Raw genomic sequence first — 19,781 nt, forward strand, 5'->3', positions numbered from 1 at the left:
TTATCAGCACTCCATTGGCAGCATATTGTCGCGATCGTCCGGGGCCAAGAATACATTTATAAACAAGTACCAGGATCTTAAAATCTATCCTGAACCTAACTGAAAGTCAGTGCAGATCTCTTCCAACAGAAGCAACGTGATCCCTTTTCTTTGTTCCACTTAAAACTCCGCCAGTTTCATTCTGTACAAGCTGGAATTGATTTACTGACTTTTTGGGGAGACCTGAGAGCATTGCATTGCAGTGGTTGAAGTCTGCTTTGAAATAAAAGCTTGCACAAGCTTCTCTGTGTCAGGGGAAGAGAGAAATGTACTGACCTTTAGTTATGTTAATTTTCTCTGACTAGAAAATTAGACCAGAGTTGGTCACGCATATATTTCTTGTCTATTATATAATGTCTAGGCAATTTAGCCTTTAAAAAAACTTCATGGACAGGTTTCTTTCCTATTTGTTGTTATTTTCAGAGTATGTTGGGCTACTCACAAATGCCATGACTTTGGTTCTGAGTTCTACATGTTTTAGTACTTAGTACTTTAGTACTTCCCATAATGCTTTGGAGATGTAAGCAGGGTTGATTGAACAGTTTCTGTCAATGCTCTTTCCTCTTACAAATAAGCTGAGAACCTCAGCTTTATCCTGATACATCTGGAGAAAAACGGTCCCTTTTATAATGGAAAAATGGAGTTTCCTTCCTTCCATCCTTATAGAGTTGTTAGTCATCAGCATAGCTGTGAAAGTCGATACTGATTTCGAAACATTATCCCGAGTTGCAAAATGTAAAGAGTGAAAAGTAGTGAACCTGGAATCGAGCCTTGTGGCACTCCATATGATACGGATTAAGTGTCATCTTCTTCTGGTTGTAAAGCCTGGATTACAGTAAAGTGATGTAATTTTCTGATCTTATCAGATTGTTCTAGCAGTTCTGTTATTTGCCTTTACTCACTGAAAACACCAATAGAATTGCTATATCGACGAATATCAATAATTGGTCAAAAAATGTCATGACATTTGATTTTGTACATTTTGCCCAACCCTAACCTGAGAGTATTATTCATTTTTCCTTTTTTTCAAGCCATATAAACATGCTTATGCTATGCCATGGTTATGTGGTGCATACTGCATTCATACAGTATTCATAAACTCTATGATAGTTTGTATTAAGATAACATATCACAGCAATAAGTCTGTTTACTGATCCCTTACATGTTTTTGTTTGTCCAAGATATAGTGCATGCTAAGATGGATATTTTTTTTATGATTAAAAGGTGTTTTTAACCCCATCAAAGCATTTAGTCACAAAGCGGGTTAACCAGTAGTCATGCCAGGCATCGACACTGTCAGCTTGTCACCTCTGTAATGTCCCGGCAGCCTGTTTTCCCAACAGGTGTTCAGTCACAGTGAGCCGTTCACCACCTCCCTCCTGTTTGGTGCAATAGGCAGGTAACATTCGTGAGGAGGGACTGACAGAGAGAGAAAAGCAGCAATGACACAAGGCACACTGGCTGAGCTCCAGCTGCGCTTTGTTTACAGACGAGCAGTTCAGCAAAGAGAACGACAGCGAGGCGGTCTCATCCCCTTCGCCCGGGAGGCAAACGCGGCTTGGCGCTCCTCGAGGCCCTCTGGGGAGCAGCCTTGGCACGGTTACCCTGAGAAGGAGCGCTGGGGCTGCGGGGAGCTGCAGCGAACAGAAGATGCTCCTAATTAGTGCTGGTTGTGACTTCTTTCATCTCCAGGCTCTTTGATATGACAGCAGTGTGAGACCACATGAGTGCAGGCTTTATACTCAGGAGGTTATATGGCTGAGAGAAAGGAATTGAGCGTGAAACTGTGTATACTGCATGCATGCATGTCAAGGTTATTATGCTTAAGTGTAGCTTAGAGTAAGTAAACACAACTCAGAGGTTGCAGCACCCTTCATAGACACGCAACACCAAACTGCTCTCTCTGTTTTAGCTTTACTTGCAGAAAATAAGTCTGAGCAACATCCAAGACACTACATGTGACAGGCTCATTTTTAAAGGGACAATTCACCCCCAAATCAACAATACCTATTTTTCTTTTCTCTTTAAGCAACACAAGCAGAGTCTCATTAAATTGGAGAAAAGGCAGACATGTCTATGGCCAGTATCTCCAAAACTCTGCAACCCACACTAATCGATGCTATGAAACAGTCTCAATTTAATATCGATGTCTCTGTGTGGCCTACATAAACAAATGAGACCATCAGCATGATGATTGGCTGGTTCTATAAAGTCATTCTTAATATCTGCTATTCTCCTTGAAATCAGATTTAATGAGTCTGTGTTTACATTTTCCCTGGCAAAGTTGCACTGAATAGAACATTGGCAAGTTTAAAGGAAGAGGGAGGAGATTTTTATTTAGATAATTTTATTTTTGAAGTTATTATTTTGGTGGAAACAATACCCCTTTTGTCTACAGGGGCCTCTAAAAATACCAAAACATGAAAGTTCCTTGCTGTTGCTGTAAGTTATCCCTGTAGGAAATTCTCTCTCTGTCTTGTACCGGTCGTAAGCGTTCGGAGCAGTGAGCAGCGAGTGTGCAGCACCCGGGGACTAACTCCAGCTTTAAGCTAGTGCCTCGATCTTGAGCCTCAATTATAAAAATCTTCTTTGATTTGTACTTGAGCTTAGTCTTGAGATAATTTCCGACGGCATGCTTAAGTTGGAATCATAAAAGATACTGAACATAAAAAAGCTTTGTAAGGAAACCATGCACTAAAAGAGAACAGTGAACAGTTCAGAAGACGAGATGGCAAAGGAGACTGAATCTGGCAACCTGTATTATTCTGTGGACTAAACAGTAGGTTGACGAACGAAGCTAAACATGGAGCTTTGGAGTGTGTTGCAGTTAATTCCTCAAACCTGTGATTGATAATTTCTGTCTCATCGTTCATAAAGCTAATACAAAGTTCACCACAGGCTGCAATAACCAGCAGGAAGTCTAGATAAGAATATTTGAAGAAAGTTATTATTAAATTAATAATAATTGGATTTTGATCATTAGAGAAAAGATAAGACTTTTTTCATCCTTTTTCTTTTCATTAGTCAAGTTTCCACTCACAAGTTGCACAAATTATAGCTGAACTTTAGAGATTAAAGTGAGAAAAAACTCACAAATTTAACACAAAAAACTAAAATATTATCTGAGATTATGAAGTCATGAGTCTGTGAGGAAAAAAAAAAAATCCAAATCATCAGATCTAATCAGAGTGTCTTTATTCATGTGGACACAACACCCTTTTCATTTTTGTTTTGATGATGTGGCCGCTGTGACGCTGTGCAGACAAACTGGACAAAGCAGTCATTATTTGAAGAGAGCTTGAATTTTAATTAAAATCAAATCACAGAACCAGAGTATAAACTGAACAGACACTGAACTCTGTGTGTGTTTGTGTGTTCATCTGTGAGCAGGTAGTTTTTTTTTTCCTCTGTGTTTGCAGCTCCAGACACACTCTGGCTCTCTCATCCTCCGTGTGTTTTATTGACCTTGTCAGTGGGATGCTGAGTGGAGCCGTGATAGACAGCCAGTTGGCTCCTTTGGGTTCAGCTGACTCCTCATTTTTATCTGCTTGTCGTACTTTTATGCTCAGCACATACTGTTTGTGTCCAGAGCCATTTTCATCCACCGCTGTCACCGCAAGACAATCCAATTTTCTTTTGGTGCTCTAAAGCTGCTACGAGGAAGCTTCATTGTTTGTTGATTTTGGAGCCCCCTGTGGACAGAAGCGGTAGTGTTTGAAGAATTACCATGAATTTAAGTTTATCAAAAGAAGAAAAGCAAATTCTCTCAACAAAAGATTATTAGTTGGTAGCTTGCTTTTTCAAAACTAAAGGGGTTCACCCAAAAATGAAAATCAGTCATTATCTATTCACCTTCATGCCGATTGAAGGTTGGGTTTATTTTGTTAGTCTGTAAAATACTTGGAAAACAGCATTGCAGACTCTCCCAAACAACAGAAAGCATTAAATGCCTCCAAACTGCTCATCTGGTTTAATCCAAGTCTCCTAAAGCCCCGAAGTGCCGTTTGCACACCGTCACACCACACACACCCAGTTCAGACGGTGTGCATGTGAATGTGGCACAGAGCTAAGGATCAACAGTGAAGATTCAAACTAAAAACATGGTGCAAATAACGTTTTTTTAAAGTCGACTTGACCTGTTGCAGTTTGAGGAGACTTGGATTACACCAGACGAGCGGTATGGAGGCATTTAATGCTTTCTATTGTTTGGGAGAGTCTGCAGTGCAGTTTTCCTGTAAAACTCAATCAGCGTTTTGTGGACTAAATGACTAAACCCAACCTTCAATCGGCATGAAGGCGGGTAGATAATGACTGAATTTTCAATTTTGGGTGAACTATCCCTTTAAGAATTTGAGCTGGGCTCAAAATTCAAAAATCTATTGAAATACGTTGCCTTGAAATGTTCAGTCATCTCAAGCTAATCTATATGCTAATTTTTACAGAGTGGACCTATAATAAATTAAAATTAAAATGCAAAATACCTTTATTTATTTCCTTTTTTTTTTTTTTTTTTGCCACTGGAGAGGGACTAAAGAGCCACAGGATGCAGCCCCCACCCCCCCAAATCCATCAGTATCAGCATGAAAAATCGAGCATTAAACGGTATCAAAACAAGGTCTGACTTCCTGAAAATCTTAAGTATTTTACAGCTCGACTGAAGAATAACACAAATCACAGTTGTACTGTCACTGCAGCTCTTTCTAGTGGAACATACTGTATGTTTTTGTTTGGTTTTATTGTTTTCACACGCTTTCCTGGAGTTTTGTGTACACATTTCCCCGTCATGCTCTCTCACACTGTAGACAGGAGCTGTCTCCAAGGCAGGCACAGATGGACTTGATGCACAGGATGTGGCTAGCATCCTGTCTCATTCAACACTTTCTCATCCCCCCGTTAATGAGAGATGGTACAATTCTGCTGCGCCATCAGGGCTGCGAAGTCTCCCCAGTCATTCAGAGATCTTGGCTGTCGGGGGTGATGAGCGATGGAGGGCGCAGCAGACAGTGGAGTGTTGCTTGGCTTCTTGTGGTAGCAGGAGGAGGAAGGTGAGACAGATTTGCTGAGAATGGAAGTCAGCAGGCGCGATGGAGTAGAAACACGTCGGGTCGGAATTAGACTTTCATTAACGCAGGAGGATCATTAATGGGCTGCAGGGGATCAGCTCAACAAATAGCAATACTTTTTCTCCACTTACATCAATTTGTTTGCATTTTAATTAATTTTCTTTCTTTCTTTTTCCTGTTTCATCCTTGTCAGAGCTCAGTGTATTGCCAGTATAAAAGGAAACACTCTGGAAATGAGTTAAATCACTGACTTACCCACATTCACACCCACTGTAAAGCCAGTTTAGAGTCTTCATTTCATCTGACTTGCATGACTTTGAGTGAAGCAAACACTTCCAGTCCATGTGATTGCTGTGCTGTGTTTGTGCTAATTGAGCTGAGCATGTCAGAAAAACAACTACTTACAACCAGGAAGTCGCAGCAGGAAGTTACCTCAGGGTATTTTTTTGTAACATGCTAAATTTGCATACAGAGGTGAGACTCACTAACAATGCATATATCTAAATGATTAACAAAAAGAATTCCTGTGAGATTTGGTCCAGACGTTCATGTTCCCCTCAGGATGAGATGTAATAACAGACTTTTCATCCAGCAGCATCATCAGTTCAAAATTATAATCTGTATGTGACTAAATAGCTGCAAGATAAGATAGACACTTAAATCCGTCTCAGCTGTAATTTGCATTTGGTGCTAATTAGCAAATGTTAGCATGCTAACACAAAAAAACAAAGATGGTGACCCTGTTAGATATTCAGGAATAAGCCTGGGTGATATAGCTGAAGATATGGAGGTTTTGTATTAGTAGATAAGGGTGGAAGCAGCTGAGGTTATTAAAGAAGTGTCTTGCTGGTTGGGAGACTATTCCTGCAGTTTACACACAACGCTGCTCTGATAGTTGTTGGTCCGTCCGTCTGTCCATTTTCTTCCGTGACAGCAGGCAGAGACGTCCCTGTCCTCCGCAACCCTCGACCTCAGCCTGCTTCTTTTGACGTGAACAAGCCTCTCGTCCTCTGATAGTTGTTGTCTGATTTTAAAAACACAACAGTCGTTCTGACGCTGTTGATGTTCACTCATGCTGTTTGTTGTCTCACGTGTCTTCACGCCGATTCTCTCGCGTTGACCAGGTTACTGGAAAACATACCTGGCTCACTGCAGCACCGAGGGATATGATAGGCTGTTTGTAAGCCAGGGAGGGAGCGCACGAGGGGCTCGTCTGTTAAATGATTGGCTGTTCATGTGTCACTTGTAGCACACTCCGTTATAAAGGACTATAACAGGCTGTCTATGAGCATAGGAACATTTTCGAACATTTTATCAAACTGCTTTCCTATAGTTATCAATGATGAGTCTATCACAGGTAGCGGTTGCTATCCTTTAATCACCCTGGTCTATTCTTTAATCCATCCACTGTACTGGTTTGATGTATAGAGATGCTGATTAGATGTGCTCTGGACTGGCCGCTGTAAAATGTGCAGTTTAATCTTGATAGTCATTGTAGGGTGGGTCATGACTTTGCCCTCCTGGGGAAAAGAATGTGGGGTATGTAGCTCTATGTGAAACAGCCAAAGTTCGGTGCCTATTAAATGTCCTCTTTTAAGATAAAACTGCACAGGCTGTCCTTCTATTGTGTCCTGTTCAAGGAACACCTGTGGAATAATGAGGGGAGTCACAACTTCAATATAAAATTAAAAATCCAATGAGATTTCAGTAATCAGTTTCAAAAATTAAAACCAAAGGCAGAACTGTGATTCTCCCACTCTTGTTTTTCTCTCTGTTCCAACCTACTTGCAGCATCTGGAGTATTTTTTCAAAGAAGAAAATGCAAACGAAAGTTGTCAGGGCATAAAATCAATGATCTGTTGATCTTTACAAATCAAAGCTTGATAGTCTAACAACAGCAGAGCTGCCAGAGGAAAAAAAAGGCTTAAATAGAAAAACTGAATTGAATCATGACCGTAAAATCAAATCGAATAAAGGATTTGGAGAATTGTGACACTTGTAGCAATAATCATGCTGTTTATATGCCACACCTGTCGAGCGGATGGATTATTGTAGCAGAGGAGAGTGCTCGCCAACACGGCTTTCAACAAATTTGCACGCAAAATTTTAGATCAACCTTTTGTGTGCAAAAAGAAAAGTGTTGTGTTTATATTTTTGTTTCTGAACATCAGCATGTTAACACTGTCACTGAGAGCATGCTCACATTAGCATTTAGCTTCAGTGTTGAGTGATGTCTACCAAATTGGCATATGACAATGTTCACAGTGAAATATGGCCAATGTACAATGACATTGTGTATGAGCTCACCAGCTGTAGCCTCCCACTGTCGCTCTGTCAGCAGCCTCCAACTGTCTCTTCAGACAGACACAGACAATCGGGCGTTAGCGGCACGGTTGTGCTGCAGGGTTTATTCGTGCTTGGAACATGACTGTTGTAAAACAATCAGAAAATAACATTTTATTTATCTGATTTACCCAATCTGATTATTTTTATTTGTCTGATTTTATTAGGACAATAATAAACGAGACGTGGAGAAATAACATTTGTGCAATGCAGCAAAGGCTGCTTTTTATTTTCTCTCCCACATATCAAAAATGACAACTAATATTCGGAGTGGATGGGATTACAGTTCCCCAAAAGTGAAACCAAAGCATCTCAGTCGCCCCCTGGTTGCAGTACGTGTCATTAATCCTGCCTCCCCAATGTTAATAGATAAGACTTGGGCCAAATTAAAACATCAAAGTAACAGTCAAATAAAATGATGCTTTCTGTCATTTTAGGTAGTTCTTTTAATGCTGATGTTTGTTTAAGTGTTCATTATTCTGATTGGTTTAGTTTTAATTAGTTATCCGATGCTCTAAAACGGATGTTTCATGCTATGATTGACAACTGCAGAAGGTTTCTTTCCTCCCTTATGGCAGTAAAGTGAATATTTTTGGGTCGTGGACAAAACAAGACATTTGAGGGTGTTGTCTTGGGGTTTGGGAAACACTGGTCAACATTTTTGGGCATTTTCAGAAATTTTATAGACCAAACTACTGTTGCAGCCCTGGTTGTTGAAAATAGTTGTAGAAAGACACAGCATCCATAGCTGTCTTTCTTCTTTGTTCAGTCTCTGGTTGTATTTTCTCTTCCTGTAAAAGGAGCCTTGTGATCTTTGAAAAACCATTTCTCATAAACAAAAACATTCTTAGGTTGCATAACTGTTCGTTTGGCCTTGACTCAAAGCACTCTGGTGATAACAGTTAATATATGTCCATACAATGCAGTAGGTGTGGTGTGTTTACAGTTGGGGGGGGGGGGGGGGGGGTCTTGTGGGAACGGAGTCCTGGGTGGATCCTGGTCACATAGTGAACCATGCCTTCCTTCCTGCTCCTCCTGTTCCATAGGAACATCCGTCTCCAGACCTCCAGACCTCGACCCCTGGCCCCTCCCGCCGTAACAATGAACTCCTCGCCCCACGGCTCCCGCGCCTCCATCGACATCTTGGAGGAGCTCCAGCTGATTGCCGCGCAGAACCTGGAAAAGCTGGACATCAACAAATACTATGAGGTCGTCTGTGAACTGGGCAAGGGCACCTACGGGAAGGTGGACCTGGTCATCCACAAAATCAGAGGTAACTGCTGTGTGTCTTAGCTGATTCTGACTGGAAACGTTTGTTTCCTGCCTGTTTTGAAGCTCGGCTGACAGCTCCATCAGGTGTGAATCTCTCCAACATATTGAATAGCTGAAGAAATAAATATGGGACTTCTGCACTGAGTCAAACAATAATGTTAGTAATATGAAAACGCAGGCGCTCCTCAGGGATAGAGCCAATAATGAGAAGAAAATAAAGTAATTACTGTCCAGCTTTCTGAATAATGAAAAATCCCACATGAAAGATGGCAGTCTGGAAAAGATCTGAGGCGCTCTGATGGTAAATGTAAAAATTCTTTATTAATTTCTGCACATGCCAAACACTTTTGGACGAGAAACAGGTGATACATTTAAAAACTAAAGTCAGGCCTGGTCATGTGACATTCTGCCACTTGTAGAGCAGCAGAAACATCACAGCCACAAAAGTGCTGGTCACAACCCACAACACAGTCAGACAGATATATGGACTTATGGACAGAAATATGGACAATTGTGCAGGATAATTGCACACATTACAATATACACATGGTGTGTAGTATTAGCCTATATTAAGAGAAAATATTCTAAACAGCTTTGCCCTGTAAAAGCCAATTACACAGAGAAACAGAGATTAGATCGCACAGAATAGAAGCAGCAAAAATTTCAGTGTTGAATCACAGTTTGAAGATATTATTTCACAGGATGATTTAACAGTGGAAAATATGAATATGCAGTATTTTGCACATGGTAATTGCACATTAGAAACATGAAGGATTAACAGTATGTATATGAGGCTATATTACACAATATGTATAAATATTTGTAGATATGAATATGCAACCTGTGACAGAGAATAGTACAAATCAGCTGGATGCTGATGTTGTGAACAGAGATCACTTCACAGCATCACGAAAATAATGAATTATGAAAATTAAAAAGGATATTTTCTTATAGGACACATGCTCATTGTCAGAGTAGCAGCAGTGATTCAAAAGATTCCAAAGGTGATAAACTAAACCATTTTAGGTTCAGCAGCCCTCACATGACAGTTTATTGCCATCCTTTAACTGTAAATCTATAAATTTAGCATGTAGCATCTTTCTGATTCATATAAAAATAGCAGCTATGTCTTTGTGTGGTTGTCAGAGGGTTTGATGTCAAATACATTTGTTCACTATGGTTGGACGAACAATGATTTGTCCTCATTTAAATATTCATAACTTGACATCGTCATCCTGAGAAGAAAAAAAAATACATATATATATATATATTATTGCCCGCAGTTCATAGGCTAACATCATTTCAGCTTGTAAAATTGAAAGTGGCTGAGTAGAAATGAGAGGCTGCTTTTGTCTGAAATCATTGTTTCAAAAATTACAAAGGATTTTGAGTGGCAAATTTGCCACCCAGAGTCTGACAGGGCTTAGTGAATGTTCAATTAGAGGCCTAAAAATCAAGTGAAATGTCAGGAAACGACACGCAGTTCATGTTCACCAACCTACCTGGTGTTTGCTTTATTTCAAAAGGCACTTAAGGTAAAAGGAAACCAAAAAAAATCCAACATTAATGAGTCCATCTTTCTCTGGATGGAGCAGGAGACAGTTTCGATTCATAACCTGTTGTGGGAGGAGAAGATTTCCCAGTCTCACCTCCACAAATGTATTTGGCCAGAGTGAGCAAATCTACAGGTTTGGAGACTGATGGAAATGGGATGTTCTTCTCTTTTGCGGCTCTACTTTGGGATTCAGAATGATAACGGGGTCGTTTTACATAATAATAGTGCAGAGTGCAGCTTTAAAATGCTTCACTTTGATATCGCAGCCGCAGCATACACTGAGTGAATCAAACACAGTGCTGGTGTATCCCGCTCTCTTTCCCCTCGCTCAAACATGTAATCGTTGCTCGGGTAAAGCACTCTCATTCGTCTCTGAAGTGTTTACTTCTGAAAATGAATTTCAAAGACCAAATTTCAGGTAATGCAGGCCACATTTATGCAGCAATTTAGCACAGATTGGCCCGAATTCAGTATTTAACTAATAGAAAATCTGTGTAACCCCTTCACTTTAAAAGCCCAAATGTTGACCATCTGCTCCGGGCTTCTTAATGGTCTCTTTTATGGAGTGCAAAGCTGCAGCTTCCCTGCCCGTTTAGAGTGGCTGCACTCTGTCACCGTGATGAATTCTGACCTTTTCCAGCCTGTAAAGTGCGCAGCTGAAAGATGTAAGAAATCACGTGTACCTGGTTTCATCATCTGCTGCATCTTTTCACAACCATCAGGGAACAAGCGTAGCTTTAATCATCTACTCTCCGGTGTCTGATGTAGACTGTAGACTATAAATGAGCTTCCAATCATAGCTGACCCTTCACTAAGCCCCCTCCTGTAAACTGCAACTGCTCAATCATAGGTTAGCAAGTATAACTATGGCACCGTAGGCCTGTCAAATTCGAAGAAGCGGCTCTAAGCAGAAGATGGAGAAGGCATACTTTATTCATCTCCGAGGGGAAATTACATTTTTTCACTCTGTTGTAATTTTGTACATAGATACACAGGCCTGAAATACACACACATGAACAGACGGGACCTATAAACATGCATCAGAGAGATGTCAGAGCAAAGGGGCTGCACACTTGCATATAGTCAGGCACCCTGAAAAGTTATTGTTTCAGTGCCTTGCTCAAGGGCACCTCGGCAGCTCCCAGGAGGTGAACCGGCACCTCTCCCGCTAACAGTCCATGCTCCATAGTTCGGTCCGTTTGGGACTTGAACTGGCAACCATTCGGTTCCAAAGCCGACTGAACTTTGTTTTCATCTGATTTAACAAAATCTGCAAACGTTAGCACGTCCAGCTAACTAATGCTAGCTTACGCTGCAGTAACTTTACCTTACCTGTAAAAATTAATCAGCCCATATATTGATCTAAATTGTGTTAGAACATTAAAATCATTTATCTATGTTTGTTTTTGTCTACACTGCAAAAAATCAGTTTTTAAGTAATTTATTGTGATGTGAGCCAAATATAAGTAAAAAAAAAAGTGAAATCAGAGAAACTTTGCAACTTGTGTTAATAATAATTTACTTAAAAATTAGATGAAATGAAGAATGCCTTTTTAACCCTTAACATTCCAGAAAAACAAGAAATAGCTATTTCTTTGTTTTCTTATATCTTAAAGCCTAAAAAAAAACAAATTACGACCTGCACTTACGTAGACTCAAAACAACCAATTTTAACCAATAACAGCATTATGTCCAAAAATTATTAAAAATAAATTAAAATAGTTAAAGGAAAAAACAGCAGATCATCAGATTTAAATGTAAAGTGGCATAATAGAAAACAAATTTGAGGTACCTGCACTTGAGTAAATATACTTGGTTACATACTAAATACTTAAGTTCATGTGTAGGTTTTGAATTAGCAGATTAATCAATGATTAAGACTGATAGAAATGGTGGGGGGGCAGTTTGTTTGTTGAGGGCCGATACAGTTGCATTATGGGTCAGTGGGGCAGACGAGTTTATACCAATGTAGGTTATCCTGAGCTTTAGAGTTCGCCCTCAAACAGTCGCAGCTTCACGAGTCAGCTGAGTTCTCCTGAACAGATGGTGCGACAGATGCAATTATACATCTGAAAAAATCTGAATGTAAGAGTTTGAGCAAAGAATTTCTACACTGTGGTATTTTTACATTTCCTTATTGCTTCCACCACTGACATTTAGAACTGATCTAGTGTGCATATATATGTATATCTTTTGTAGAGCTGAAATGATTAGTTGATTCATTGATTAGTCAAAACAACAGAAAACCAACAATTTTGATAATTGATTTATTGTCTTTGATGTCAGACATTAAAACTATCTTCTCAGTTATGAGTATTTGCTTATTTTCTTTTTCCTCTGCAAAAGCGAATTTAATATCTTCTGGCCAAAACAAACAATCTGAAGATGGGATTTAGAAATTAGTATTAGTATCAGCAAACATTTTAGAGATCAAATGATTCATTAAGAAAATAATTTGCAGATAATTAAAGTGATAATTAAGCTGTAGATGGTAGAGGGCAAACCAAATATTTATTTTTAGTGGACGAGAGTGAGACGGTAAAATCAGCAGAGGCTAGCAAAGAAATTAAATGCTTTTTCCTACTTTATAACCAACTGATCTGAGCTTAATAGTATAAAAAGAAGCATGAATCTTTCCTTTTATTTTAAATATTTAAGTAGCAGTGTTGTTTATTACTGTATTTGGTTATATTTTGGACTTGTCTAACAAATTTGTATTACATTGTGTCAGTTTATGGGCTCCATAGATGTCTTCAAATTACTTGTATTGTATGATCAGCAGTCTAAAACTCCAAAAACAGATAAAAGCAGCAAGATAAGAAGCAGGAAATAGATAAAAATACAAAAAATACAACGGTTTGTTTTTTTTTAGGTCTAAATGTTCCAGTAAGCATAGGGGAAGCACTGAAAATTTAGTAATTTATATAAATCTTTTAAGTTATAATAATAAACGTAAATAATAATAGCTAATGGCAGCATGATACACAGCATGATGAAAGAAAGACAGAATAATGAGTGACAAAATCAATACAAATTTAATTTATTTATTAAGGTAGTTGTCGTCCTGTCAATCTGAGGTAAACTCCTCTTGTATCATGTTATTAAGAACAAACAGAGTTGGCCCTCTTGACCTTTTCTTCAAGTGGCTCCACGCTGTTAAAAATGCACGCAGCGCTCTGCAGAGCTGACCCGGTGGTATTGGAGAAGCGTCCCGTCTCATCTTCGCTGACACACTGACTGTTGGTGCAGACAGAGGCAGGCAGACATGGCAGCTTTCCAGGTTATTGTCTGGGCTATTTCAGATTAGTCTCCCTCCCTCGCTGCTCCTCCGCTCGTCACAGCGAGTGGCTGCAGAAGGGAGACGAGGCGAGTCGAGCCTCTCAGCCGTCTCCATACAAAGTACCTTTAGTGTTTATTTTGTCAGCCTTTTTTCAATTCAGTATTAGTGCTGTACCAAATGTCTTTGTTGGTTTTTATCATATTGAGTCAGCCTCATCCTGTTTTTTTTAGTTAAGTTTTAGTTGACTAAAAGTCTGAGCATATTAGTATTTTATTTTTGCAAAGATTGTGGAAGCAAGTGAAAATTGCAGAAAAATAGCATTTTTTGTATAATTCATTAACAAGTAAATGCAAAAAAAATTAGTACATTCCAAGTACCAATACAACATTGAGACGGTTATGATTGGTGGAACTTATGGGAAGCTATGATTCCAGTGATTGGACAAAATTGCAGGGTTGTGCAGAATTCACAGGACTTGGTTAAATTTGCACTGATTGTTACGATCACAACATCACAACTTCCTGGAGGGACCGTTAAGTCGTCAAATTTATATTGAACATTTCAGTGAATTTAGTCCAACCAAAACCAATAACTTTTCAGTTCAGTTTCAGTATAAACCATGATAAAATACCCTATGATTAGTTTTATAGTTTAAATTTTCAATTTTATCATCTTTAATTACTGTGCTTTGAAAAATTATTGCAAACACTGGACATTTATCACGAAAATGATGCAATGAGATCAGCTCACTCTCTTCCAGTTTAACCCCACAGACTCTCCCATCAATCCAACCAGTAGCTGTTAAGCAAGACACAGGGAACTTTTTCTGCAGTATTTTCATGGGTAAACTGTACATTTACTGCCACTAGACAACTTTATTTCTAAACTTTAATCCCACTGCTCTGATCACCAACAACGTACACACACACACTGCAGAGCTTCAGACATAATCATATGCACCATGTTGATGGAAAATAGATCAGAAATAGTCGCACACGTCAAAGGAAAACTGCATGTTATACAAAAACTTTGGCTGCTAAGATATGGCGTGAACACTGAACCTAACCACATAGTTTCTGGACGTAAACCTACGCAAACTGCAAACATTTCACTGCAATAATCACGTGGCAGTGTCAGATACAGCCGCTAGAGGGTACCTTGTGATTCTGTATCAGATGGCAAGGGGCTGTGATAAATAGTTTATATGTGACAAGGTTAAAACTCAGTAACACAAAGAAACTAACCAATTGAGGCAGCAGTAGACAAGCAACTCCTGTGTACTGCGAGGTAAAATTTGTCTAAGTGCTTCCCTTCTGATAAAGAAATTCATCCAAAGTTTAATGGCATCATGGTCGTCTTGTTATTGTCTAGTGTGATTCATAAAAAAAAGGTCATTGATGACTTTGTCATTGTTTTTGAAAAGGAAATTAAAACACCAGATGATTAAATGTTTTTTTGTGCAGCTTTTCATTATTATATCGAGTGAAATTGTTCACTACAGGCAGAATGAGATTCTTTTCCTCATCTTTGGCATATTAATAACATGTGTATGAAGTCGTGTTTGCAGCTGAGAGCATCACTTCACTGCAAAATCCCTGACATGACATGAAAGCAGATCAGCCCCATTTTAAAGCTGAGACGACATCCTGGTCACTGTGTGGGAACTAGTCCGGCGTTGGATATGAAATACTTGCATAAGTCTCCTGGAATAAAACAGCAGGATTTAATTCAGTGACGTTGAAGATTTTAATTATTCAACACATTTTGAAATGATTGTAATTAAGTTCCTTGCGTGCAATTAGGCGTCCGTGAAATAAATCCCCAAACACATTAATATGGTGGAAAAGAACAAGGAGCGAGGAATGAGATTGGAGTTGCGTAACACTACTCTGTCCTCCTTTTCAGGCACAAAAATGGCCCTGAAGTTTCTGAGGAAGAAGACCACCAAACTGAAGAGCTTCCTGAGAGAGTACAGCATCTCCCTTTACCTGTCGCCCTGCCCCTTCATCATCAACATGTACGGCATCGCCTTCGAGACCGACGAGTACTACATCTTCGCTCAAGAGTACGCTCTGGCTGGAGATCTGTTCGACATCATCCCTCCGCAGGTAAGACGCACACAGATCTAAAGAAAGAAGCTACTCTTTCAGTTCAGCGTAAATTATTCTTTCTTAATCCCCCATGTTATTTCCACGCGGGTTTCCGAAGCACACATGCCATCCCGCTTTGGATCACAAACTGGCCTCCAGTGCTGTTATTCTGCATGACATTTAGTCATCAGCTCTGTGGAGAGTCATCCCTTTTGGTGCCAAAACACTAAAATCCAATAGTCTTTTATTGTGAAGTGTTATCAAAATAAAAGCCTGTAGAAGTCTCACCTGGGTCCTTTGACCTGGCTACATTCTTAAAAGGGCCAGTTCACCTTACAAGCAAAAGTAGATATTCCTCCTCTGCCTGCTCTGAGATGTCTGCCTTCTCTGTAATATAATGGAACTAGATGGCACTACTTCTATGGTGCTCAAAGCACCAAAAAATATATTTAAAAAACCCAACAGCAGTGTGCCTTTCCAGAAATCATGACCCAGTTACTCAAGATAATCCTTGTTGCGAGCTGTTTCATGTAGGAACTACTCTTTCTAATACAACAAAAGTGGTCCCAGTGGATTCTGCCGCAGAGAGAAAGTAGTTCACAACAAGGTCTGTGGATTATTGAGTGAACCAGGTCGTGATTTCTGGAAAGAGACATTGTTGTTGAGTTTTTCAAATATATTTTTTTGGTGTTTTGAGCAACGCAGGATTAGTGTCATCTAGTTCCACTATATTGACGTGAAGCCAGACATCTTTGTAGCTGCTATCTCCAAAACTCTGCAACTCAAACCTGAATAGTATAGACAGATAAACAGCAGTACAGGCCAGAGTAAGTATTTTTGATTTTGAGGTGGATTGTGCCTTTAAGCTAATTTTAGACTCATAGATATAGCATGAGTTATAAATTTTCTTTTCAGAATCTGCATAATCGAGGTCTTTTCTGCTCAGTATCTTTAATGAATCAAACTTAAGGACACCATCAGGAAGAAGGTCTATTGCATTTTTATAAATTTGGCCCCAAAAGTAGTTAAATGTCGATGAACTCATCGCTCCTCTCTCTGTGTTCAGGTGGGACTTCCTGAGACGGTTGCCAAGCGATGTGTCCACCAGGTGGCCATCGCCCTGGACTACCTGCACTGTAAGAAGCTGGTCCACAGAGACATCAAACCTGAGAACATCCTTATTTTTGACAAAGAGTGCCGGAAGGTCAAGCTGTCAGACTTTGGCATGACGCGGCGCGCCGGCTCTCCGGTGAAGCGCGTGAGTGGCACGATCCCGTACACGGCGCCCGAGCTGTGCGACACCTCGCGGCATGAGGGCTTCTGCGTGGACTACAGCACAGACGTGTGGGCGTTCGGCGTGCTGCTCTTCTGCATGCTTACGGGAAATTTCCCCTGGGAGAAGGCCATGCCTAACGACGCCTTCTACGAGGAGTTCGTCCGCTGGCAGCGCCGCCGGACAGGCACGGTGCCGTCACAGTGGCGCCGCTTCACAGACGAAGCTCTGCGAATGTTTCGAAGGCTCCTCTCCATCGAGCAGGAGCGCCGCTGCTCTGTCAAAGAAGTCTTCAGCTACTTCAACCTGTGCTGGATGTTAGACACGGAGAACGGGAACAGCGGCAGCAGCGGCGGGGCGTTAGCGAGCAGCGCGCCTCCTCTGGACATCAGCTCGTCCTCGTCAGAAGAGGACGTATTAGTGGACAGACTGAAGCAGCAGAGCCTGTCTCCTGCTTGCGTGGTGGGGAAGGGGAGCATCATGATGGACACCCACTACTCCTCCATGTCCACCAACAGCTCGCCGTCCTCCACCGGCAGCTACGAGCGCGTCAACAGAGAAAACAACGAAAGAGGGCGCATCCTGGTGGCCACGCCCATCGAGATCTGCGTGTAGAGGCGTCTGACGCCACGTTACAGGCTGACTGCTCACACGTGAAGGCTGCTGCTGTGAGCTGAGGAAGAAGATTTCTCCGAGCGTGAGAAAGAGGAGGAAAAAGTGAGGAAAGAGTGGCGACTGGTGCTCGGCGTCAGGAAACTTTCAACAGTCTGACATACGTTGTAGCTTCACTGCGGATTTACTCATTTCTGATGAAGAGAAACTCTGAGGAAATGAGCAGTGAGACAATCACAAGCCTCCTGCGTGTAGTTTTCTACTGCAGTCACTGACACAAAACATGAACTCACTGGACAAGCTGTGAAGAAAAAAAGCTGAAGGGGGGAAATAAACAAAAACATAATCCACAAGCAATATGTTCAAATGTTTGGACTAATCCAGTCACTGCAAAAATAATCTGAAGAAAAAGAAGTGATCGACTTTCAGTAAGATGATTTGTGACTGTTGGTACTATTGTGTGTTCATTGTAGTGTACCATTTTCATGTTTGGTAGATCTGTTTCTGTAAAGTGATTTGTTTTTTCTTAGTTTTTTTTTGTATATTTTTTAAATTTGGATTTAAATTATTTATTTATGTCAGATACATATTTATGATTTGTTTTATCAAGTGGCAGCAGAGTTCTGAAACCTTTTTTTATTGAATTATTCTGAGACGTGAAAATTAAATGAGCAGAAATTTGAAAACAAAACAGTAGAAGCAGGTGATTTTGGCTGTCACACACCTACATTCTTCTTTAAATACTCTTCATCATGTTGTTGTGATGTACGTAGACTGTTTTTTTCCACCCAAAATGTCCTCTTCATGTTTGCCCGTGTTGCCTAAACCCACTTGTACAGTAGCAACCAACAATATGAGTGCGCCTCATAGACAACAAGAAGTTTTTATTGGGTTTTTCCTCTTCCAACCAGTCCTCCCATTAAAACAAAACTGCAGTATACTGGGACCATATGATTACTGCTGCAGTTTCCTTTAAGATTAAAATTAATCCTATGATTGACCCTTCACTAAGCTCCACCCTCTTTCTGCATATATGGAGTTTACAGCAATAAGTGCCAGATTTAACGTCGACATTGGGAGTAATTATTATATATCTCTCTTTAGCAGATATTACAAGTGTAGCTGGCTAATGTAAGCTAACGCTAATGCTTGAACTCCTGTAGAGCTAGCCAGAGAAATGTATCATGGTCAGGTTAAATCCTCCTCCTCAAACCGCCACATAACAAATGCAGATGCTGTCGTATCTAACAGGTTTGGCTGGTGGCAACATAACTGTAGCCAGTAAGTTAGCGTTAGTTAGCCAAACATGCTAACATTCGCAGTTCATGTTACAGCAGATAAAGACAGGTGCTGTTTTATCTCACTTTTCAAAGACTACAAAAAAAGACGCCACCTTACAGACTCATGAAACACTAAGACTGTTGCTCGTAATAGATCCTGATGCACACTGCTTCCACTTGCTATATGATTGGGTAGTTGCTATTTAGAGGCGGGGCTTAGCAAAGGATCAGTTGATGGCTATTTGGTAATATGCCAAAAGTGACAAAAGTATCGTAAATAATCGTCAATTTTACTAAGTGCATGGTTAATATAGAAAATGGAAATTGTACCTTTTACTGATCAGTTACTTATTGTGATATATTTGGATTTTTTTTCTGAAAAATAGGCAAGAACTTGGAAAAAAAAAGCCTTAACACCGATTATGCCAATTGAATGGTCTCTCAACATAAGAATGAAATTCAGTATTTGGGGATTCTACCCGCTCTCAACTTTTTATTCCATTTTTTTTTGCTGTGTAATTCATTAGAAAGTTAAACCCTGAAAATGTGAGACGGGATGGACGAATGTAGACAACGGGTCTTTTGGATTTGGGGAATTAAAATGTTTCAGCGATTTGCTCTTTTGTGTTTTTCAGAAGTATTGCATGAAGTGATATTACTGTGGTGAAAATTTGTTGAAATAAACACCTGAAGAATTAAGTGCCCCTTGTTCTTTGTTTTAATTAAAGGAATATTCAACATTTAGGGATACATGCTTGTATATATAAATTAAATGGAAAACAGCTGAATTAAGTCAGTAGTTAAAGAAGCAAACAGTTCATGGAAAAACTTGCTGACTCCTCTTGTAAAAAACAATTTAAAAACATTATCTGCTCTCAGCTGTGAACAATCACTTCCAAACTGTAGTAACTCAAACTACAACCAAAAATAACACTCATCTAAAATGTATAATTTCATGCTATGAGCTACAAGAA

General features: G+C 40.0%; 1 protein-coding gene across 1 annotated transcript; it reads left to right on the forward strand.

Annotated features, from left to right (window-relative positions):
* Window positions 1-8,465: 8,465 nt before the first annotated feature.
* Window positions 8,466-18,097, forward strand: unm_sa1261 (un-named sa1261). The gene is made up of 3 exons (XM_084745007.1): window positions 8,466-8,718; window positions 15,458-15,660; window positions 16,709-18,097. Exons 1-3 carry the CDS (start codon window positions 8,547-8,549, stop codon window positions 17,528-17,530), a joined length of 1,197 nt encoding a protein of 398 aa, XP_084601133.1. The 5' UTR covers window positions 8,466-8,546; the 3' UTR covers window positions 17,531-18,097.
* Window positions 18,098-19,781: the final 1,684 nt, after the last annotated feature.

Source organism: Lutjanus erythropterus, chromosome 19, assembly GCF_056507025.1.
Source record: "Lutjanus erythropterus isolate fLutEry1 chromosome 19, fLutEry1.hap2, whole genome shotgun sequence".
Lineage (NCBI taxonomy): Eukaryota > Metazoa > Chordata > Actinopteri > Lutjaniformes > Lutjanidae > Lutjanus > Lutjanus erythropterus.